The sequence below is a fragment of the Mustelus asterias genome, chromosome 7, assembly GCF_964213995.1.
Source record: "Mustelus asterias chromosome 7, sMusAst1.hap1.1, whole genome shotgun sequence".
Lineage (NCBI taxonomy): Eukaryota > Metazoa > Chordata > Chondrichthyes > Carcharhiniformes > Triakidae > Mustelus > Mustelus asterias.
This window is the reverse complement of record NC_135807.1, coordinates 98,793,078-98,818,441: the sequence shown is the minus strand read 5'-3', so window position 1 is coordinate 98,818,441 and position 25,364 is coordinate 98,793,078. Positions and strand designations below refer to the sequence as shown.

Here is a 25,364-nt window from a genome sequence, read left to right as displayed (position 1 = left end):
CTCAAGGGGACACCCCCCCGCCCCCCCAATCCGTCTCCAACTTGCATGCAGCCCACAGTTTTACCAATTGTGTAGGCTACATCTACCCTGAAGTTTTACCAGTCATGCAGGTTACATGTCCCCACGCAGTTTTACAAGTCATGCAGGCTACATGTTCCCACACAGTTTTACCAGTCATGCAGGCTACATGTCAACTGGCCCACCTGGAGCTGAGAAAATTGCAGTGGAGGCCTTTAAGTGGTTGTTAATTAGCCACTAAGGAGCCTGAATTGGAGGTGGGTTGGGAAGATCGACCATAGACCTACCGGAACAGAACTTCAGTGGAGGCAGCAAAGTAGGGTACCAGTCCCAAGACAATCTGTCAGATTCTCAGACCTGTCACCTCCTTCCTTGCCTTCTGCTGGGGCAAAATATTCTGGTCTATGTTTGTATCTTGCAGGGCTGCGATAGTTTCACGGAAAAAAATGACCAGCTAGAAAGATAAATGTGAGAAGTGTTGAATATATGAAGGGGAGTTGCAATACAAAGAAGAATATGGTCCCACAGAGAGGGCAAGTGGACCTGTGAATGGGATGAGCAGCCCCATGAAGGAAGATGTGGTAGCCGGAGGAGAACTACAATCACATGGTTTCTTTCTGCAGCAGCAATCAACTACGATTTGTAAATTGTTCGGTGAGAAGACAGTATTTAATTTTTATATGGCTTCATCCTTTAGAATGTAATAGACATTAGCGACATTTCAAAACGCAAGCAATAATTTTCTAAAGTTTGTTAGGTTCTTGCAAATCAACGTCAGGCATTCAGTGTTTTGCAGTGTAGACTTCCATGATTATAATTCAGAAGGCAGTTAGAGAAAGCAATCATTTACTGAAGAAAAATTAAATTGAAACTAAGAGTATTGGATTGGGTTCCCTGCCGACAGCCATTGTGAACTTTCTGACTATTTTTAGCACAATGCGTAGTATGGAGGAGCTCATAAGGCTGAAATGGAACCAAGGCATTCAGATTAAATCAAAAACCACAAGAGTGCTGGTTCAACAGAGTATGGAAGATGTAAGACTCTGAACTCTACAACATCTGTCATGCCATATGCCTGCCAAATAAAAGCTTGAACGACAAAATTAAACAGATAAACTTCATAGATCGTTATCACTGAACAGCTAGAAGGAAACTGAGTGGGTTGAGTGTTAACAAGGAGATCTCTTTTAGTGCTGCCTTTGAAACTTAAAACATTTAAACCAAATGATGGTTTATTTTAATATATTTTCATTTTTTCTGTTTGTATATTTGTTCAAGATCTTTGTTCACTCTGGCCTAAAGCAACATCAGAACGGTCGATTGTGTACAACAGAGGAACTAACTAGGGTCACGATCACGGATATCGGCAACTGACTCATTTTAAAATCAACTTCCTGGTACAGTTGGCTTAATAATGTTTCAAAAATGAAATTTTCAATGCCATTTATAAATGAAAATATTCAAATATGTAGAAGCAAGCTGCAGAAATGGATGCTTATGTTAGTCCCCAACATTTTATACCGATTTTTAATAATGATGGTGAGCCTCATCAATAAACTACATAAGAACCTTTGGAACAAGAAGAACATTTTTAAACACAATGGGCCCAATATTAACTCACTCAAGACCCACTAACTGAAACAAAGTTAAATTCAGGCCCATTGAAACAAGTCTGTTCCTTTTTCCACAGATCAACCTCGTCTTTTCACCTTATTATTTCCCTCAATCCCTTCTCTATTCAGTACATCAATATATCCAATTATCACCCCACCCCATTAACTAGGTCAGCTTCAATGATCTTTCCCGGAAGCTGCTTCCACAATTTAAGAACTGTACAGTGTCCCTAATACTTCCCTCATCAGCATACAAAACTTCTGTGATACTTAATGCTGCAATCCCAAAGTCAGAATGGCAACACACTAAACATGACAACTGGACCCCAGATTACTGTGACCAATGTGACTGGAGATCAGCTTAGTTGTTAATGTAGTAAATACAGCAGGGACAGCAATGGGTGCATCGCATTATTGAATTTAATAAAAACTGAGACTGGAAAATACTCAGCGGGTTAGGCAGCATCTGTGGGAAAAGAAAACAGTGTTAACGTTTCAGGTTAATGAGCTTTCAGTGACCAGAAACATTAACTCTGTTTCTCTCCACTGCAGCTGCCTCACCTGCTGAGTATTTGGAGCATTTTCTGTTTCTAATTTTGGATTTCCAGCATCTGCAGTATTTTGCTTATATATTTAACCACTTTTTGCTCGGAGGCAATTTTCCTCAGGTAAAGTCGACTTTATTTTTTTTCCCTCCAGGAGAAACATAATTCAACACGACAAACTTGAGTTTTGCTGAGATCTGCAAGATCAACAATTTTACAGGCTTATTTGGCTATTACAGACACAGCATAGCTTACTGTACCTTTCCAAATCTTCCTGCTGCTAAGCATGTGGCATTTTGCTTGCAAACAGTTGCTTTTGGTTTTAGAACTTTTGGTGGACATTTCTTATTTGGTCAATATACCCATTAACAAACAAGGATTGCACAATTCCTGGTCAACAGCATCTACCATATAAGAGATAATTTTTTAATATAGATTAAGTGTGCTAGGCATTGTTATTTGTTTCTCTCTAAATAATAAGCTGGTAAACTAATGAAACCCACATCAAAGTAAGGAGATTTTCCATCCAGCAGATGTTCCTTCCAGTTCCATTTTCTAGTTTGTATGTAAGATAAAGCAAAGAACTGACCTGAGGTTCAGAGAATGCTTGTTGAATGCTGTTTATTGGACCATATGGTACACCACTACCTTCAAACAGTTCCAACCAGTTTTGCGTTGTCTTGTCTCGAAATCTAAGCAAAGAAGAATTCTGCGGTTTAGACATGATGTACTGATTTTGAAATTGAACAGCAGTATATCACTTAATTTGCAGTAGCCAGCAATAAAATAAAGATACACATTTCTTTGCAAAACTAAGCTCTGCCCTGAGGCTGTGAGAGATGATATTCTCCAGATCAGATGTTTCCTTCATTTGAATGGAACCAAAATTTTACATTGCAAGCAAAAATACATTGTCCACAGAAACATAATTTTTTTATGAAGCTGCTTAATTTTATCCTTCAAACTGCTATTCCAAAGATAAATATTCCCATTTGAAGTGAAACACAACAGATTTTCTAAGCTGCAGGGAAGAAACTCAAATTCATATTAGCTTTAAGATAAATTCTGGAGCTGTATTTAGGCCTTCGTAGCTGGAGGTTGTGTAAATGATAAGAACATTACATTATTATACTTTCCAAAAGAGGGTTGGAGTGTTATAAATCTCAGGGCAATATAGGAAACAGGCATTTTGTGGTGCAGTGGAACATCCATTATCTTGACAGGAGAGTTGATAACTGGAGGACACAGATTTGAGATAAAAAAGGAGGAATTAAGGGTAATATTTTTATACTGAGTTGTTACAATCTGCAACACACTGCATGAAAGAGGGATGGAATCAGATTCAATAGTAATTTTAAATAGCAAACTCGATATACACTCAAAAAGGAAAACATTTAAAGTCTATGGCAAAAAAGCAAGGGACTGGAACTAATTGAGTAGCTCTTTCAAAGACCTGGGACAGGCCTAATGAGCTGAAAAGCCTCCTTCTGTGCTGTACATTTCTGTGATCCTCGATCCAATCATCTGACAGAATTTTTGTGGAACAAAGCCTTGCATAAGATGCCATCTTATTGCACAGGCCATCTGCCTTGACCTCTACCTCTGCGACATAATTCAACTTCACAGCCCATAAAAGACTACATTCAATCTTTGTTCTTTGCATTCATTTTCATGCCAATTGCTCATGGAAGATAAAACCCTGTAGGCGCTCATTTAGTTGCCAATTTCCACTTCTACCAAGCAGCCGCTCAATTGTTACAGATAATAGAGGTGTTGCATTTTTGGGTTTCTTTATTTTTTTAACTCTGATATTACAGCCTTCGGGGAACGGAAAGAAAAGACTTTCGAGTTTATATCAGCTACCCACTTAATCACCTGCTCACATAATTTTCCTCATTTTCAGAAAGTGGCAAAATAGCCTGATAATAAGCTTTGACATGGGTTTATTAACAGTCAAAGCAATATAATAACCAAAAGCATAATAAGTAAATAATAGTAACACAATGTATCATTTTACATTAGTTATTAAACTTTGTTTGTTCCAAAGAATAATACCAAAGAAGTGCAGGTTAGGTGGATTGGCCATGGTAAATGTGTGGGGGTTACGGGGAGAGGGCAGAGGGGAGGGCCTGGGTGGGAGGCTCTTTCGGAGAGTTGGTACAGATTTGATGGGCTCGATGGCCTCTTTCTACACTGTAAGGATTCTATGGTTCTGTGGTAATTGAGAGGTCAAAAAAGAAAGGCTCAGAAATGACGATAGGGACCTTTAAAATGTTGCAGGGTTCAATAGTATAGACATTGAGAAGATGTTTCTAATTGTAGGGGGTTCAAAAACTACAGGCCTTAAAAATAAAAGTCACCAATAAATCACTACAGCACTCAGGAAGCACATTATTACCCAAAGAGTTGTAAGAAAGTGGAATATGCTACAAAGGGATAGTTGAAGCAAATGGCATACATTTAAGAGACAGCTAGGGACATACATGAGGGAAAAAGGTTAGAAGGGTGTGCCAATAAGGTTAAATGAAGAGGGATGGGAGGTGACTGATGTGGAACACTAACCATTTTGGACTGAATGGCCTTTTTTTGCTTTGTGGGCTCGATGTACTTAAATGATGTAGAATAGTTGAACAATAATAAATAGCCCACAACAACAGTACAAAGCTTTCCTATGTAGTAATTTCCTTGCTCTCACTACACATGGAAGCTCGCTAGCCTGACTATTGTCATGGATTTTGTTGCTACAACTTAGAAAAACAATCACCATGACCCATTAAATTTAAATCCCAACTGTTTAAAATAAAAAATAAGCTGGTGATAAAAAAACAATTTGAATAAATTTAAACAAGATGTTTATATATGAGCTGAATTGCTTGTTTCTGCCCTAAATATCTGCAAGACAATGACAGACCGTGAAAAAGCATTTCAAATATGTACTGGAAAATTCTTTCTGCAAACTGGATTTTAACATCTTGCGCACCATGATAGAATTAAAGGAGCTCATATCAAGCTAACTTTCAGACAAAAATCTTGATTTATTACAGGATAGTCCTTTATATTAATTTGCTTTATAATGTAAACATTTCCTGACATTCTGTGACATCCTGCCATAAGCAAAGGAGTGAAAATACAAAAACAAACACACAACAAAAATTAAGGGATGAAGTTTGTCTCAAGCGTCGGGAACCTGACATCAAGGTTATTTCCGGGTCGAAGTTCTAGCTGGGTTTTAAAAGATTCGGTCAATTATCAACTAGCTCTGTGTTCGACCAGCCAGCAGGTTCTGCATGTGGAAGCCCACTGCAAGGAGGCTGATTTTTCTCATTTGTTTTTGGGATATTAACGTCGCTGCTATTTATTGCCTATCCATAATTGCTCTCGAAAAGGTGAGTTGCCTTCTTGAACTGCTGCAGTCCACATCATGTAGGCTGACCCAAAGTGTTGTTAGGAAGGGAGTTCCAGAATTTTGACCCAGCAACAGCAAAATATTTCCAAGTCAGGAAGTTATGGAACTTAGGAGGGGAACTTGCAAGTGGAACTTGCAAGCGATGGCGTTCCCATGTGTGTTTTTCTTGTTCTTCTGGGTACTAGAGGTCACAGGTTTGGAAGGTGCTGTCAAAGTAGCCTTGGCAAGTTGCCGCAATGCATCCTGTATATGATATATATTGCAGTCACTGTGCATCAGTGGTAGAAAGAATTAACTGCTTTGTTTTGGATGGTGTCAAACTTCTCAAGTATTGTTGGATCCGCATTCAACCAGGCAAATGGAGAGGATTCCATCAGACTCTTGGCTTGTGCCTTTTAGATGGCGGTGAGGCTTTGGGGAGTCAGGAGGTAAAATACTCGTCACAAAATTCCCAGCCTGCTTTTGTAGCCACAATATTAGCACGGCAGGTTATAATGTTTGGGTCTAATTATGGTCTAAAAAAACCCACGAGATAGGTCAGTGTAATTCAAACAAGGTACAGTTTATTGAGTGTCTTAACAGTAGCACAGTCAGTCCAAGACTTACTCCCCCAAGCTTTACCCTTGGTGGAGCTTGTGCCCTGGGTCACCTGACCCAGTCACTTAAAGGGGCATACACCCCAGGGCAGCATAGTGGCACAGTGGTTAGCACTGCTACCTCACAGCTCCAAGGACCTGGGTTCAATTCTGGCCTTGGGTAACTGTCTGTGTGGAGTTCGATGTTCTCCCCGTGTCTGCGTGGGTTTCCTCCAGGTGCTCTGGTTTCCCCCCACATTCCAAAAATGTGCAGGTTAGGTGGATTGGCCATGCTAAATTGTCACTTAGTGTCCCAAGATATGTAAATTAGGGAATTAGCCAAAAAGGGGGGGGCGGGGGGGTCTAGTTAATTTTCTGACAGCTAGAAACCCCCCCCCCCCTCCAGGAGTTTGACAAAGGGGGATGCAGCGATGGTAATGCAATTGAATATCAAGGATAGATGGTTAGATTTTCTCTTGTTAGAGATGGCCATATCCTCATACATGTGGGACACAAATGTTACTTGCCATTATCAGCCCAAGCTTGAATACTGCCCATGGGAGAACAATGCTGCATGGGGGCATGGACTGCTTCAGTATCTGAGGAGTCGGAGAGACATCTGTTTCCAGAGACTGCATACATAATAGCAAGGCTGTTACATGGGAAGACAGACAGCCTTGCCATTTTTTGCTGGAAACATTTACATCTCCTTCAGCTGTAATACATCCTTGAGCTTCCACTGTGTAGCCACCTCATCTTACTTTCTGTGATGTTGATACTGCTGGTGGCCCATGTGACATTACCAAAATTGCTGCAATAGTAGTTATTGTGGCTTCTTAATTAGCTTGTTTGCACTTCTACTGCTGCCAGACAGGTTGCCATCACTGCTGTGCTCCCGCCTTCAGGAAAACTGCGAGAAGGCGGAAGCACATCAGGAGCCTACAGTTTTAGTGCAATTCTTCTGGCCAGCCCATCCCCATCACCAAAGCCACCGCACTGGGGCTGAGAAAAATCTGTCTGAAACTCTTAGTTAAATATTTCAGAAAAAAGATGAATGTTAGAAAGTTATTTTTGCCCCTGTGCAAAGTAATTTTTTAATAAAGCTCCATAGATTTCTTGACTAAAAGGGTGAGCCATGCTATTATCACCAGACAAGATGTTCATGAACATCAGTCCCTGAAATAGGGGTCACATTAAACAAAGAGCTCAGGGCACAAACTCATTGTGCCATTCTGAACAAATGGAAGAAAAATATATAGAGAGAAATGACAAGTGAGAACAAATCTGCGAAAAAATGGAAAAGGACTGAAAGAGAATGAAACATTGGGAGAGAATACTGAAGAAAAAGGAAACAGAACAGAAGACAGAGTGTTAGAGAATGGGAAGCAGCAGGAAATGAACAAAGAGTATCTGAACAAAACAAAAGGTACAATATTAAACAAATAAGTTAGAGAAAAAGTCAAAGGTAAAAGAAAAAAAAGAGAAAGAAAAAGCGGGAACGAAAAAGAGAGGGAAAGACAAAAATAGAGCAAGGGTAGTCAGAAATGGATGTTTCTCCAGCACAAGATCAAAAGTGGGAATGTTCACTGATGATTGAATATAATTCAATATCATTCACAACTCCTCAGATGCTGAAGTAATCCCTGTCCCATACAGCAACATTTAGACTTGGACTGACAAGTTGCAAGTAACATTCACGCAACTACACAAGTGTCAGGGGAGAACCATCTTCAACAAGGAGTGAATTTAACCATCTCCCCTTGACTTTCAATGACACGACTATTCTAAATTGTCCCACTATCAACATCCTTGGGGGCAGGTTACCATTTGTCAAAAACTTAATTCCACCAGCCATGTAAACAATGTAGCTACAATTGTTGTTCCGTTGTTTAAAAAAGGCTCAAAAAGTAATGCGGGAAATTGTAGGCCAGTAAGTTTGACGTCAGTAGTAGGTAAATTATTGGAAGGAGTACTAAGAGATAGGATCTACAAATATTTGGATAGACAGGGACTTATTAGGGAGAGTCAACATGGCTTTGTGCGTGGTAGGTCATGTTTAACCAATTTATTAGAGTTTTTCGAGGAGGTTACCAGGAAAGTGGATGAAGGGAAGGCAGTGGATGTTGTCTACATGGACTTCAGTAAGGCCTTTGACAAGGTCCCGCATGGGAGGTTAGTTAGGAGGGTTCTGTCGCTAGGTATACATGGAGAGGTAGTAAATTGGATTAGACATTGGCTCAATGGAAGAAGCCAGAGAGTGGTAGTGGAAGATTGCTTCTGAGTGGAGGCCTGTGACTAGTGGTGTGCTACAGGGATCAGTGCTGGCTCCATTGTTGTTTGTCATCTATATCAATGATCTGGATGATAATGTGGTAAATTGGATCAGCAAATTTGCTGATGATACAAAGATTGGAGGTGTAGTGGACAGTGAGGAAGGTTTTCAAAGCTTGCAGAGGGATTTGGACCAGCTAGAAAAATGGCAGATGGAGTTCAATGCAGACAAGTGTGAGGTATTGCACTTTGGAAGGACAAACCAAGGTAGAACATACAAGGTAAATGGTAGCTCTGAAGAGTGCAGTAGAATAGAGGGATCTGGGAATACAGATACATAATTCCCTAAAAGTGGCGTCACAGGTAGATAGGGTCGTAAAGAGTGCCTTTGGTACATTGGCCTTTATAAATCAAAGTATTGAGTATAAAAGTTGGAATGTTATGGTGAGGTTGTATAAGACATTGGTGAGGCCGAATTTAGAGTATTGTGTGCAGTTTTGTCGCCTAATTACAGGAAGGATATTAATAAGGTTGAAAGAGTGCAGAGAAGGTTTACAAGGATGTTGCTGGGACTTGAGAAACTGAGTTACAGAGAAAGGTTGAATAGGTTAGGACTTTATTCCCTGGAGCGTAGAAGAATGAGGGGAGATTTGATAGAGGTGTATAAAATTACGATGGGTATAGATAGAGTGAATGCAAGCAGGCTTTTTCCACTGAGGCTAGGGGAAAAAAACACTAGAGGACATGGGTTCAGGGTGAATGGGGAAAAGTTTAAAGGGAATATTAAGGGGGGCTTCTTCACACAGAGAGTGGTGGGAGTGTGGAATGAGCTGCCAGATGAAGTGGTGAATGCGGGCTCACTTTTAACATTTAAGAGAAACTTGGACAGGTACATGGATGAAAAGGGTGTGGAGGGATATGGTCCAGGTGCAGGTCAGTGGGACTAGGCAGAAAAATGGTTCGGCACAGCCAAGAAGGGCCAAAAGGCCTGTTTCTGTGCTGTAATGTTCTATGGTTCTATGGTTCTATAAGGACAGGTCAGAGGCTGGCAATTCTGCAGTGAATAATATACCTCCTGATTCCCCAAAGCCTGTCCACAATCCACAAGGCACAAGTCAAGAATGTGATGGAATTCTCCCCACATGTCTGGATCAATGTGGATCCAACAACACTCAAGAAACTCAACACCTTCCAAGACATAGCAGCCCATCTGATCGGCACCCAACATCTTAAATATTCACTCCCTCTGCCAAGGGGGCAGAGGCGCTGGGAGAATACTACAATCAAGATACATGCCAAAGCTACTCCAACAGCACCTTCCAAACCTGAGACCTCTGTCAGCTAATTTAAAAAACTAACAAAGACAGACAATGAGACACAAAAACAGGAAAAGAAAGAGATATTGAGAAAACAATCTAAGAGAGAGAAAGAAGAGTTAGAAAGAAATCAAGAACTGGAAAGGGAAATCGAGAAAAAAAGAGCAAAAGGGAATGTAAGAAAGAAAAAGATAAAGAGAGATAAAATTAGATACAGAAACTGAGAAAAAAAGATCCCCGATAGAGAAACAATGAGAAAAGAAAGTTTAATTCTCACTCCGTCTATTCTCTGCCTTAGTACTGATGTTGGGAAGTTGATCCTGCAACAGAGGAGAAATGGCAGTAAACATCACAGCAGGCTAGTGTTTCAAGATTGCTTAGATAAGACAAAAATAAAGACACTGCCAAGTTGTTGCAGTTACTTCCAATTTAGTCGGAAAAGTCATTTTCCAGAGGATTACAATTTCTTCCTAGTCACATTGCTATCTTTGGGCACATATAAAATTGTTTAATTGTGAACATAGGAAAAACCCAGAAATATTGCAGAATCCTTTTTTTTCCAGTGTTGTCCATATTCAACTTTTCCAAAAAAAATAATGGCCAAAGAGCCAGTGCTTCGGGCCAAAATATAATTTAAAGTGGTGTTAACATGAGAGGCTTTAAAATTAACAATTTTGCACTTGCTATAAAATGGCTCATTAGTTGCCAGAATTGTAGCACTGCCAACAAGGGGAGGTGAAGCCCATTAAATCTTAAGGTTTGCAGTTCCATCTACAGACATTTTAGTTAAAAACAACCAGCTTGACTGCTCTTATCCAGATATCTTCGTGAAACGCAAAAGAGTTATTAATATAATGAGGTCAGTTGAGGTTCAGGCAATATTGCTATCATTACTCCTCATTTGTAATCCCAGCCATGTAGTCAGTATATCTATAAACCATTCACCAGAATCTAATCTAATTCTTTATATTCAACATATCTTCAAAATTAAATATATTTTTTAAGTTCATTTATGGGATGTAGGTTTTGCTGTCTAGGTCAGCATTTATTGCCCATCCATAGATGCCTTTGAGAAGGTGGTGGTGAGCTGCCTTCTTGAACCACCGCAGTCCCTAAAGTGTAGGTACACCCACAGTGCTGTTCCTTCCACATAAAAATATAGTGACCTCCAAAGGGCTATCATTTATTGTGCTTTTTTTTGTTCTGGCTACTGCTATATTTGTTGGATTAGATCAGGCAAGATTAATTTTTTTATATTAAGTAATCTAACAGGGAATATAAATTTACAGAAAAACATTTTAAAATAAATATATTTCAATTATTTTTCAAGTGTTAATAAGAAGATTCCAAAGATAAACTGTTGGTTTTACATTTTGAATTGGTTCCACTTTACAATGGAGCAGCTATGAAGAGGGGTTGCCATAAGTAATGTTAACCTGTCTTTTTTCATTTCAAACATTGATTAATCAACTACATTTTCACATTTTGTTGTATAGCTTAAAATTTGATGGATAACAATGAAACAATTTTCAATCCACTGAAATTTGGCAGGCAAAACTACCCTTCCTCAAACATTACATTTAATTTGCAATCAATTATTCAATGTTGAGTTTAATAATGCAAAAAAGGGGTCAGTAACAAAGGGGTGGTTAATATTTTGTTAGCAATTTAATTAATTTAGTTCCACTATAAAGCCAGTGCCTTCGTACTTAAGTGAGCTGGCTAATATTCCCCTCTCTTTCCAGGATCTTTTAATGGTTTTAACAAGGGCGGCACGGTAGCACAGTGGTTAGCACTGCTGCTTCACAGCTCCAGGGTTCGATTCCCGGCTCGGGTCACTGTCTGTGTGGAGTTTGCACATTCTCCTCGTGTTTGCGTGGGTTTCCTCCGGGTGCTCCGGTTTCCTCCCACAGTCCAAAGATGTGCGGGTTAGGTTGATTGGCTAGGTTAAAAATTGCCCCTTAGAGTCCTGGGATGCATAGGTTAGAGGGATTAGCGGGTAAATATGTGGGGTAGGGCCTGGGTGGGATTGTGGTCGGTGCAGACTCGATGGGCCGAATGGCCTCCTTCTGCACTGTAGGGTTTCTATGATTTCTATGATTTCTATGAATTGTTGACCCTACAATATTGATAGAAAGCATAGCACAATACACCAAGTTTTACAGTCTTTAAAAAACCCCTTATGTGTGGTGGATTTTTTTTATCCAAGAGATAAAAATTGAAGTTTGTAATTCTGACCTGGTATTATTCACAGAATATTACAAATGTTCTGTAGCCCTAGAGGTTTCTATGAATTTCACTTTACAGGATAGCAGATAGGACTAAAGGCACCTCAGAATAAGTGTCCCATGGCAGCCCAGAAGCACAGGTATTAAAGCACTGGCATTCATGAGATTGCCAATTTCACGACTGCAATGTTTATTTAAATTGTAAATTTATACTGGGTTTCTCTCAGGAGTTCTCAATGCTGCTTTTAAATTTACACTTCAGAATTAACTAGCCAAACTATATGATTTTTCAAGGATTTGTATCTATTTTATTGTTAGCCAAGATGCTTTAACATGTTCAAAAATATGGATGCAACATTTTTCCTCAGCTATTGTCCATGTACAAATAATTCCTTATGTGGGCAGATAGCCCATGTTAGCAGCCCAAAAAACTTGAACCCTCATCCTGTGAATCTAAAAGGCCAAAGTGATTCCAAGGATCTTGTTTCGTCGAAGACCTGCCATATCTGCTCTGCAAAATCCAGTGTGTACCATGGTGGCTGACGCAGACTTGAACAGGAGACAAACAAGGTTCCAACGTCCTCCATCTTTTGCCCAACTCCACAGAAAGTCAGCCAAACTTTATAATCTTAAATGCTATCATGTATAGTTTTCCAGTTGTTGACCAGAAGATTCTGCTGGCAGAAACAGCCAGAAAATTCTGGCCCATGTCTGTTCATCATGAAATAAAACCTTGGTGAGTTGGCTTGCTATTTTCTCTTTTGCTTAGTTGATAAATGCATAGGTTCGTTGCCAGCAAATATGGAGCATTTGGTATGGAGCATTTCCATAATAATTGTTCTTTACATTTGTTCTTGGGTGTCACTGGCAAGGCACTATATGCTGACTATAGAGCAATAACAGTCAACCACACATTGGAGTTACATGTGGAGCCACACCAGATATAAGTGCCAGTTAGTGCACTGTTGCATTTTTACAACAATTTGGCATTTTTCCTGATCAATTTTTTAGGTGTAGCCATAAATTTGTTTGCTGTGGAGTTTTCATGAACTTGGTAGCAATCATACCACAACTACTAGGCTCTTATACTCACGCTAATCTATTAGTTTATTGAGCCAAAAAGCAAACATGACAAAATTTGTATGCAAGAGCCTGTGTTTTAGGCAGTATGGATGCCCCTTAGGGGTTGTAATAAGTCATCGGAGGCATTCCCTTCACCAAAATCCCTTATTTACAAACTCTAACAGCAGTACACAGAGTGCTAGCAGTCAGCAGTCTACCTCAGGGGGTGACAGAGGAACTGACACTCCCGGTTAAGTACAAGGCAAAAACTCCCTGATTGGCCCATCAATTGGATGCTTAATATAAACGATCTGGAAGAAGGTGTAACTGGGGTGATCAGTAAGTTTGCGGACGACACGAAAATGGCTGGACTTGCAGATAGTGAGGAACATTGTCAGAGACTACAGAAGGATATGGATAGGCTGGAAATTTGGGCAAAGAAATGGCAGATGGAGTTCAATCCAGATAAATGCGAAGTGATGCATTTTGGTAGAACTAACGTAGGGGGGAGCTATACGATAAACGGCAGAACCATAAAGGGTGTAGATACGCAGAGGGACCAGGGTGTGCAAGTCCACAGATCCTTGAAGGTGACGCCACAGGTGGAGAAGGTAGTGAATAAGGCATATGGCATGCTTGCCTTTATAGGACGGGGCATAGAGTATAAAAGTTGGGGTCTGATGTTGCAGTTGTATAGAACGTTGATTCGGCCGCATTTGGAATACTGCGCCCAGTTCTGGTCGCCACACTACCAGAAGGACGTGGAGGCTTTAGTGAGTGCAGAGGAGGTTTACCAGGATGTTGCCTGGTATGGAAGGGCTTAGTTATGAGGAGAGATTGCGTAAACTGGGGTTGTTCTCACTGGAAAGAGTGAGGGGTGACCTAATAGAGGTGTATAAAATTATGAAAGGCATAGATAGGGTGAACGGTGGGAAGCTTTTTCCCAGGTCGGTGGTGACGTTCACGAGGGGGTCATAGGTTCAAGGTGAGGGGGGGGGGGGGGGGGGGGGAGGAGGTTTAACACAGATATCAGAAGGACGTATTTTACACAGAGGGTGGTGGGGGCCTGGAATGCGCTGCCGGGCAAGGTGGTGGAGGCGGACACACTGGGAACGTTTAAGAGTTATCTAGATAGCCACATGAACGGAGTGGGAATGGAGGGATACAAAAGAATGGTCTAGTTTGGATCAGGGAGCAGCGTGGGCTTGGAGGGCTGAAGGGCCTGTTCCTGTGCTGTATTGTTCTTTGTTCTTAATCAGGGAATTTACACTCCAATAGGCCAACCTCAATGGCCTGACTGAAGTCATTACAGGGGTCTAAAGTGTGCATGTACACACAGTGAGAATGTGCCATTAGTATGCAGAATTAATATCAATCAGCATGTGATCATGATTTGATGCCCACGCCACTTGCCCTGGAACTCAACGCTCCAGGTAACGTCTTTTCTTAATCAAAAGTCTAGACATACATTTAGCACCAGGGAGAATCCTCTACCAGTGCTATTTTTAGAGGGATCATCAACTATTCCGATTGATTTCTATGACTGTATAGGGTTTGGTGCTTTCTTGAATTCTGTCAAGTTGCTAAAGTCTACAGGGAGAGGTGTGGGTTTGTACTTTCAGCTCCTTCTAAATTACAGTTGAAGATATTTGCAGCATCTCTCAATTTATTGTCCATTTTTGGGTAAAGAAAGTTACTGAGGCTCTCTATTTAAAGACAGTAAGCAGAGCTATCATCCAACTTCATGTGGATTTCAGGCTTCACCATGGTGCAGGGTGCCATCGTCTGCAAACTTGTCACTTTGTGGGCACCACATGTCACATGTCCTGCAACCGGAAGAGTACATTTCCTCAATGTTCAGTTGTTGAGCAATTTATGCAGGTCAGTGCCCAGTATCCTGGCAGCAGTCAAAATGCCTTCATTCTGCAGTAGAGCTGTGTCATCTGCATTTGTACCACCACAACAAATCAAAGGGTGGTGGATAGGAGTCTGATGATGGCTCCAGTGCACACTCACATATATGTGGGCAGCAAACATCAATTGAAATCCACTCTGCCACACAAAACATGATTCAGCAAACCATTATGTTGAAACAATGCTTCCACTGCCTCAACTGCTTTGAAGCAGCCTTCAACATTCAGCAGAGCAGGTACCAAGATTCATGTTAAATAGCAGGCACGTTGCTGGCATCAGGAGCAACAGCCATTGGTTAATCCCACATATTGATACCCGCACCCATTTTTGGGAGTTAGTGAATTTAACCCCTCAAACATTTTATAATTTAACAGTTAACCAAAGATGTGCTGGTTAGGTGGATCAGACATGCTAAATTGCCCCTTAGGTCACAAGATGTCACAGTTAGATGGGATTAGATATGGTAAATGTGTGGGATTACAGGGATGGGGCAGGGGAGAAGGCCTGAGTAAAATACTCTGTCAGACAGTCAGTGCAAACTAAACGGGCTGAATAGCTTCTTCTGTAAGAGTTTTAACAACACCAGGTTAAAGTCCAACAGGTTTATTTGGTAGCAAATACTATTAGCTTTCGGAGCGCTGCTCCTTCGTCAGATGGAGTGGAAATCTGCTCTCAAACAGGGCACAGAGACACAAAATCAAGTTACAGAATACTGATTAGAATGCGAATATCAGAGGCTAATCAGAATGCGAATATCTGAGGCTGATCAGAGTGCGAATATTAGAATGCGAATATCGCATGCTATTCGCATGTGATATTCGCATTCTAATCAGTATTCTGTAACTTGATTTTGTGTCTCTGTGCCCTGTTTGAGGGCAGATTTCCACTCCATCTGACGAAGGAGCAGCGCTCCGAAAGCTAATGGTATTTGCTACCAAATAAACCTGTTGGACTTTAACCTGGTGTTATTAAAACTCTTACTGTGTTCACCCCAGTCCAACGCCGGCATCTCCACAGCATAGCTTCTTCGGCACAGGAGGGATTCTATGAGTTTGTGCCCGATTTTAATATGCGGACAATTGCTGGTGTGGGATGCCAATGGCTAAGTGTTATGTACTCTCCTGGCTTACTGACATGAAGTAAACTTTGAATGACCCAACAGGGCAATAATTATAATAGGGCAGTTATTTCAATAGAATGACTTACAACCTATAGCCTATGTCCAATACCAGCACTAACCTTGCACAGAGGATATCAATAAGTTCTCTTCTGTTCTGAACGCGGAGTTTGTTTGTCTTGAATCTGGACTCTTTACTCAGTGAAGGTAATGACAAGATCTAGAAAGTGACAGCAATAGTTACTAACAAATGTGATGAAGTTCAACGCCATCTCTTTCAAAAACAATAACCACATTCTGAGATTAGATTACAAACCAAAGACTAATTACTACTTCAACTGTTTCAACAAAATACAGCCAAACCTCAAGTCTCTTTGGAATAAATGTGCTTCTGATGTAACACACCACCACGGATTTCACCAACTCCAACCCATCCAGAGCTTCACTACCCATTCCCTGGATTAGACTAAATCCCATACACTCTACTTTTCAACGTAATTTTCCCCTAATCTCCTTTCCATCAAACTCAAAATCCTCATACTCAACTGCAAAATCCTCCAGAGCCTCACTCCTTGCCACCTCTGCTACCTCAAGTTTGCAGGTCCTATGGTCCAGAAATTTTGTCCCTCTATGCATTCCCTCTACCTCAGGACCACTTTCACATGAAGACTTTTTTTTGCCATCTTGCCACTAATCTTTGGAACATTCCAGCTTTTGAGAGTTGGTCTCTTAAAGCTGTATTGTTTCTTGATTTGATTGATTCCTCGGTCACCTTTTTACTGTAGCATTACTTGAACACCTAGATAATAAAGACACCTATGTCAGACTCCTATTTATTGACTACAGCTCAGCCTTCAACACCATTATTCCTATGAAACTCATCTCCAAACACCATGGCCTGGAGCTCGGCTCCCCCCTCTGCGATGGATCCTTGACTTCCTAACCACAGACCGTAATCCGTAAGGTTAAGCAACACCTCCTCCACGACCATCCTCAACACCGGAGCTCCACAAAGGCTGTGTCCTCAGCCCCCTACTATACTCCATACACGCCTATGACTGTATGACCAAATTCCCCTGCAACTCGATTTTCAAGTTTGCTGACGACATCACAGTAGTGGGTCAGATCTCAACCAATGACAAGACGGAGTACAGAAATGAGATAGAGAATCTGGTGGACTGGTGCAACCACAATAATCTCTCCCTCAATGTCAACAAAACGAAGGAGATAGTCATGCTCTTCAGGAAGCGTAGTGGAGGACATGTCCCTGTCTACATCTATGGGGATGAAGTAGAAATGGTTGAGAGCGTCAGGTCTTTAGGTGTCCAAATCATCAAGAACCAGCCCTGGTCCCCCCATGCCAACACTATAGTTAAGAAAGCCCACCAACACTTCTCCTTTCTCAGAAGACTGAAGAAATTTGGCATGTCCACTACACCTCTCACCAACTTTTATAGATGCAGCATAGGAAGCATTCTTTCTGGTTGTATTACAGCTTGGTATGACTCCTGCTCTGCCCAAGACCACAAGAAACTACAAAGGGTCGTGAATGAAGCTCAGTCCATCACACAAATCAGCCTCCCATCCATTTACTCTGTCTACACTTCCCGCTGTCTCGGAAGCGGCCAGCATAATCAAGGACCCCATGCACCCCGGATATACTGCCTTCCACCTTCTTCCATCAGGAAAAAGATACACATGTCTGAGGTCACATACCAACCAACTCAAGAAAAGCTTCTTCCCTATTGCCATCAGACTTTTGAACGGATCTGCCTGGCACTAAGTTGATCTTTCCTTACACCCTAGCTATGACTGTAACACTATATTCTGCACTCTCTCCTTTCTTTCTCTATGAACATATGCCTTGTCTGTATAACTTGTAAGAAACAATACCTTTCACTGTATACTAATACATGTGACAATAAATCAAATCAAATTAGGCTTTTCTACAGTGATTTTGTTTGCAATTTTTTTGAAACTTTTTTTGTCTTTGGTTTCCAATCGCAGTATTGCTGGCAAATAATTTGCGTTTCTCAGCAATGAGAAAGGCAAATCCTCCAGGTACTCTTCCTTTATCAAGTGATTTGCAAGAGGAAGCAGAGTTTCTAAAGAGATATTGTGCTAAGGCTGATTCAACAGCAGGCAAGCCACCCTTACTTGCACCCATTGAAACTTACAAAATACTTAGAGATAGACAGGGTAGATGCAGTTAAGGTATTTCATCTGGTAGGGGCATCTAGAATCAGGGTTCACAATATCAAAATAAGGGGTTATTATCATAAGCTACTTCGGACTGAGAGATGAGAATTTCTTTACTCAGTGTTGTGAATATTTGGAATTCTCTATCCCAGAAGGCCATGGATGCTCAGTCATTGAGTATGTTTAAAACAGAGATCAACAGATTTCTAAATAACAATGGAATAGAGAGATATGGGGATAGTTTGGGAAAAAGGCATTGAAATGGATGATCAGCTGGATCATCTGAATGGTGAAGCAGGTTCCTGAGAACTGGAGCTATAAACTTAAGCAGAACTATCTACTTGTGTCTGAGGAGACCTGCGTTTCTGATCTAGGCTTCATGAAGGTGGTTATGGCACCTCCTTGAGTCAGACCCACCAATATCAATCAAAGAGCTGGTTCAATGAAGGTTCATAGCCACATCATACCAAGGCACAGTCAGCGATGTCAATATCATCAATCTCGTATCAGGATCGCTTGCCGGTATTTCATCACTTTGCTCATGGAAAGATGAAAGATAGTACAAGAGGACACAGCACTTCTATCAGCTGACAGGTGCAATACTCCAATGTATAGTACAACATAAGTGGCATTCATGTGGCTAGCTTGATCCTACCATGAACTCCAATGGCACATGAACAAAAAGGTGTTTCATTCAATTAATGTGCAGGTTAGATTACAAGTGGTCATAACATTTATCCAAATGATGCATCCTTTTAAATGTAGTAGACCAGCTCACCAGTGGATCTTTTCGGTATTTAGAATTTCATTCTGACCAGGCATGGAAGATGTATAGTTTTTATTGTAGATTCAGAGTGTGTTCATACTACATGTTTAGTGCCAGTGCAAGGCGGATTTGGCCTTGAATGATCATTAAACTTGTAATGGTTGATCACAATCAGTGTCTTCAAGCTGGCAACAGCTTCAAAAAGAGGGAGCTGCTTAATTTACCACTCCCGTTACAGCAATGATGCTCTGTCACCTGCTGCTGTGTGGAGAAAACATCTGCTTATTTCAAGATAAAGTTTAAAATCAACCCTGTAAGGTGTAAATCAGGTGCAAATACCTGAACTGACTGAAATGAAATGGAGTGAGGTGCCTCCTCCAGAAGAGCTTTACTTCAGTTCAGTCCGTGTTGAGCCCTGAACCGGGATCCAGGCTACATTTATGTTGCAACTGATATGTCAGCCTGAAGAGAAATTATTTCATGCTGACAGTTATGATGTGAATGCACTCTTGGATGTGATCTCTTCATCTTGAGACAGTAAATTTCCACTAGCAAATATTACTCTGACTAGTCAAGAGTGACACAGGTGAACAATTTCTGGCAACCACATCTTTATACAGAGGACACAAACAGAAGTAAACTCTGGACTTATCCTCCATTATACAAAGAAAATACCACTTACCTTGCAAACAACTGAAAATTGCTGATCATTTCCAGTCCCAACCACTAGGTAGCCATCTTTTGTCTCAAAAGCCTGCAACGGAAAAGGTCAATATTTATTATCCGTTGAAGCTGAGAATTAAGGCAGAACTTCACAGCAGGAATTTTATAGCGACGTTTATTTGAAAATAGTCTCTATGAACAGCAATGGACAGAACACATGACCAAAAACTGCAGCAACTTCTTCCAATAAAAGCGAGATGATTTCACCAATGAAATATGGTGAGTGGAGGATATTTACATGTAAAATTGTGTGTGTACATTTAATCCCAACCACTTACAACAGTGAAGTGTCCGGGCATGATTGACAGGGAAATTGCTTAATCATCTACATTCAGGCAGAGGGAATAGTGGTGTCACCCCATGTCCATGAGTATCCAGAAATGGGTAGTTTAGGGTCATTAATTTGAGTGAGTACCACACTACTCGCCCTGGTTATATGTTGATTGTCAGATAGAGGGGGAGTCCTTAATACCACAAAATAAATGAATGTGCGTGCCAAAATGTATGTCTGGACAAGAAAATAACTATTATTAATATAACATTTTTACAGTGAGGAATAAAGAACTTGAATATGATTTCAACAATTTGATGTAATTTCACATCCTCCTGCAATAGTCAAATCCTCCATCAGAGTCATTTGTTAAAACTTCAAATGGTCTGAGATTATGCTACACTTGTATTCCATTGAAAAAAGTCAAGCAAAAGTAGAGTTGAGCATCTTTTGATGAAATCAGGAAGATTCAAGTGAGATGCAGAATTAGCTGCCGAATCAAACAGTAATCATGACTTAGAGTTACCGCTCATCTCATACTACTGCGCTGCATAAACACTTGGCTCAGCAGGGTCACTGCTAAAAGCAAGATAATACCAATGTTAAGTGTTGATATTTTTCCTGCTGCAAGGACCGGGATGTTAGCACTTATACTTCACTCTTCTTGGTTTCAGAGCGCACTCCATGAGAGTCATCTAAAGAAAGGGTTTCCTGAAAATTTTGATCCAAATGCGTGCCAATACTAGACATATCCATTGTTGGAGCTAATGGGACTGAGTGTGAAAGATTGAGATCCTGAGTTAGAACATGAGGGGTGAGCAGCTAAACAGTGCTCAATGTTTACATGCCAAGAAGCCTTAGCTACAAAGAATTGATAAGTCATTGTTGCCCAGCACCCTGGAAGACTAAACAAGCTGAAATTCTTTCCGACTTGGCTTCTATATACTTGGAACCAAGAATCCAAAGCCAAACCCTCCATAGTACACTGGCATCAGCCTCTGCCCTGGGGCATAGTTCAAATACCAAACTGAAACAACATTTTCCGAGGTTCAATGCCAAGGGAGGTACTGTCAAATGAATGCTATAGTGTTGTTTTCTTCAGACTGACTTGGAACATTCAGTGGTGAGTCTCACTCCTGCAGTGTAGTATATGATCTGGGACCAACCTCTGGATTAGAACCAAAGAACAAACACATAAAAATATGGTGCAGTCATCATTTTATGGTTAGGGAGAAATTATACACTCTGAGACAGCTTTCTTCATACCCAGCAGGACTGTCATACACTCTCTAGAACAATTGCCATGCGTGCTCTGTGAAATAAGGATCCTATTTGCAGGAGCTAAGAGATAAAACTTGACACTGGGACAGCTACCAAAATGGTAATCATGGACAATCACTTTGTCCTCTGTCCTACATTGTGCGACTTTCTGTGAAAGAACAATTAGCTCCAATTCATGTTAAGACATGGGCCAAATTCTTCCAACCAGTGTCGGAAATGCTTTATCTGATCAGGCAGAGAACTATCCACTGACCTGGATGCGTTGAAAAGGTTCTAACTTCTGATCCGCAATGCAGAAAAACATCTGGGAAGCGATTCTCCAACCCCACCAGGCTAGTTTTCTAGCACAGCATGGTGGGGGAATCTTGCGTCTGGATTTTTGTCACCGTCAAATCTGTGCTGGAAACTGGTGGGAACACCAGGTAGGCAACTTACATCTATTTTTAATGTTATTTTAATGTGATTAGCAGGCCTGGGACTGAATTCTCTGGGCCTGCTAGCCTCTCCCACCCTGCCAGAGTATTTCACTCCAGTGGGGTTTAGAGTAGCTCCTCACTTTTGGGGATCTAGCGGGACGACCCCACTGGAGTGAAGGGGGGAAATCAGGGCCTCCCAGAGGGTCAGGCGGCGGGGGGTGTGGTGGGGGGTGTGCCCCCTGGGCATTGGCACCCTGGCAGTGTCCAAGGGGCAAAGTGCCCATGCCAATAGGCCAGGGGACCAGGGACTGGTGGGGCAGGGCCATGAGGGCAATTAGTGGGGGTGGGGGGGATCTCGGTGCCACTCTGTATGGGGATCGATAGGGGCAGGAGGGAGGCCAGCGATTGGGGCGGGTTGGGGTTCTGCTGAGGTGGGGTGGGGGGAGGGGTGGTTTTGGACACAGGGCTGGACCCACTGCGTGGGTCTTGGACTGGCCAGTGGTTGAGCTGGCCACAAACGGGAGGCTATCAGTTGGGGGTGGCCACTGTGCATGCGCAGAGGCCTGCTGATTTCAGCCTCCCGGGTGGGAATCAGCCCCGCCCCCTGAAATCTAATGATATTCACGCCGGTGGCCTCTGCATTGCACAGTGTGGGAGATTCTAGTCTGAACTCCCACTGAAAAAACCAGTGTGAATTCCCCCCCCCCCCCCACCCCCAGCACAGTGGTTAGATTTGCTGCCTCACAGCACCAGGGACCCGGGTTCGATTCCAATTCCAGCCTCGGGTCAGTGTCTGTGTGGAGTTTGCACATTCTCCCCATGTCTGTGTGGGTTTCCTCCGGGTGCTCCGGTTTCCTCCCACTGTCTAAAAGACATGCTGGTTAGGTTGATTGGCAGTGATAAATTGCCCCTCAATGTCAGGGGGATTAGGAGGGGTTACGGGGATAGGACCGAGGGTGGGATTGTCGTCGGTGCAGGCTCGATGGCCAAATGGCCTCCTACTGCACTGTTGATTCTGTGATTCTATGATCTAGAGATCACAAGATCTGAGCCTTGGAAACACAACGGACAGAGTTTTGCATTCCCCTGCAAGCTGGTTTGCAGGTGTGGAGGGTTCCTGCCCCCATCCCAATTGAGACTCCCGAGTGCCACACCCTGCTCGGGCCTCCCACTTTCCACATGGGGACGGTGGGTTTCTGCCCAAAGAGCTGCACCCCATGGGAGCTCCCTCCCAATGGCCGTTTTGTCAAGACCCCCAACCCCCTCACTCTACCGTCCCCAGGGCCTCACCTCACCTCCCTTCGCTACTGGACTCAGGGATTTAGAATCTGAGGACACCTTGCCCTGGCCACTGGTGATGCTGGGACTAAAGTGTTGATAGGCAGCTCTGAGGTGGGATTTCCACCCGAGTCGGGAATGGAAACGGCGACAGGGTGTTTGGGGGATGGGGGGGAATTACATGTAGCTAATAAAGCCACTATTAAAGAGAACAACATTTCTCTATTAAATGAAGATATTTCCTATTGCATAGAATAACTCTCACTAATCCCAGTAGAAAAAAGATTGCAGTTGATTGCTGGGCAAAGTATATTTGGTACAAGTCAATGGTTCCATTCGTGATTTGTATTAACACAACCCACATTTCACTCTTCCAAAGCTGCACGTAAACAAGAGGTCAAAGCCAAAACCCTTATTTTAACTTTACCTCTGATGAGAATAGGGAGTGTGGAAAGGTACCGAGGACTTGGCTCCCTAATGACGTTGCACACCCGGCAGGTATTTTGACTCCCAGGTTTCAAAAGACACGTGTTATGAAGCGGAGGTGGATCCCCCTCTGAGAACTAATACCTAACCACTCAAAATCTCAGTGCTTTCTCACCTCATAATCCGTAAAAGTCAGTGTGAAGTAGTACGGTCTGTGCTTCAGCAACTTTGTGGTTAAATCAAAATAATTACCTGACACTCTCTCTAAAGTCAACAAGTAACAATTTATTTACCCAAGTGAACATGTTAACTAAACTATTAACAAACTGAATAAAACACGATTCTAATTGAATGCTGTTCAGATAAACGCAATTTCCAGTTATTAACAGAAAAAAAATAGAATGTTAGTCACTCTCTAAATTACAACCAGGTTTTTTTTATACTTTTCCAATTCAATCAAATCAAGTCCAATTCAGAGTCTCAACAAGTTGAGACATTTCCGATCCAGGCTGGCAAGACAGGGCAAGCGACCATTTATCCTGTCCTGGGCCTGATCTACATGAGCCAAGCTGATTGGAGGAGGGAAAGCAATTCCTCCTCCAAGACTTGATCTCATTTGCATCTTAGCCAAAAGGCCGAGATACCACTTTTAAAAATTGCTTCATATGAAACATATGAAGCTTAAATGCAACCCAATGACCTCAACCAAGTGCAGCATCCACATAACTACACTTGATCTTAGCCAAAAGGCTGAGAAGCGATAAGAACAGATACTATACTTGATCTTAGCCAAAAGGCCGAGAAGCGGTCTCTAAATTACAACCAGGTTTCACATCTTCTGGAATATTCTGGGCTTTCTCTGTTGATTCCTCTGTCTGGAGCTTCTGTCTTCTTTGGTGCCTTCGTTATCAAGATGAGGCTTTGTCTTAAGGCATGGATGAGGCTGTTACCCTGGCAATTGCTCTCTGTTTATTGTCCCACTGCCCTCTTTTTTTATATCTGTGATGACTTTTCAACATCCCCTACAATACGATTGGTCCTAGGTTGCCAAATTCAAGAGGTTGCTGGTATCCAAATGCCTGATTTAAACTGATTGGTTACATTCAAAAACCTGTTCTGTTTCAAACTGATTGGCTAAATTTTTTAAAAATTCAAAAGCTGAAAGCTTTTTACCAAGGCAACCCTGCTGCTTGGCCTTCAATACAAATGTTTCAGTCTGAGACCCCATATACACCTGCATTTTTAAAAAACTTTCTAAACACAGAGAAAATCACTACCTTTTTAAACAGAACCATGCAATGCTTTCTCCTTTTAGCATTTTACAATTCTTTTATAATTTTTACAAACACCAAATTTTAACATTCTACTCCTCAATCTACAATTACTCTGCTCAACTTTGGAACACATGTAAGACCTACTTTCTATTCTGAAATTGGAGTCTAATAACGCAATTCGGACCCCAACACTGGTTCAACATTGGGCTACACAACTCAGCAACAATGCTGAATGTGCCCAGGCAAGCTCAGGGGATATTAACCTGGAGGGGCACGTGGTTTCAGTGCAGTGCAGGACTTTAAAACTGTCAAATATGTGAACACATCGGGAAGCCAGCTGACTTCCATCTTTATCTCAAGCAGGGCAGGTTGCTTGCACTTAAGGGAAGTGGCTGCCAATTAACAGATGGTAATCACTATACTTCATCCCAGTTTTAAATTGAATGTTGCATTCAGGGTAGAGTGGGTTTCTTGAAACTCGCAATTGAAAGCAAAGCAAAAGAAAATTGAGGATGCTGATTAAAACTCATGGAAGAATTGCAATAAGTACACTGCTGCTTTTTTTATCTACTAGTGGAAGGGATTAATTCATAATACTTCTATTGAAGATTTACTTTCTACATTTTAAAAGTTTTCAGAATCACATTAGAATAGGTGGCAACTTG

General features: G+C 41.7%; 1 protein-coding gene, 1 long non-coding RNA gene and 1 pseudogene across 2 annotated transcripts in view; 1 reads left to right on the top strand and 2 right to left on the bottom strand.

The window, feature by feature from the left end:
- LOC144495874 (uncharacterized) overlaps positions 1-2,770 on the top strand; it is a 39,354-nt gene extending 36,584 nt beyond the window's left edge. The window contains exons 2-3 of the long non-coding RNA XR_013498349.1: positions 1,297-1,415; positions 2,331-2,770. This is a non-coding gene — a long non-coding RNA (uncharacterized LOC144495874). The remainder of the gene's footprint in view (positions 1-1,296; positions 1,416-2,330) is intronic.
- The window catches only part of sugct (succinyl-CoA:glutarate-CoA transferase), a 481,778-nt gene that overhangs the window by 274,476 nt on the left and 181,938 nt on the right, over positions 1-25,364 (bottom strand). Inside the window, exons 10-12 of the mRNA XM_078216553.1 lie at positions 19,713-19,784; positions 16,188-16,285; positions 2,766-2,868 (exon numbers count right to left, since the gene is read on the bottom strand). Of these exons, the coding sequence (XP_078072679.1) occupies positions 2,766-2,868; positions 16,188-16,285; positions 19,713-19,784 (273 nt within the window). The remainder of the gene's footprint in view (positions 1-2,765; positions 2,869-16,187; positions 16,286-19,712; positions 19,785-25,364) is intronic.
- On the bottom strand, positions 24,076-24,234 carry LOC144496215 (U2 spliceosomal RNA; annotated as a pseudogene).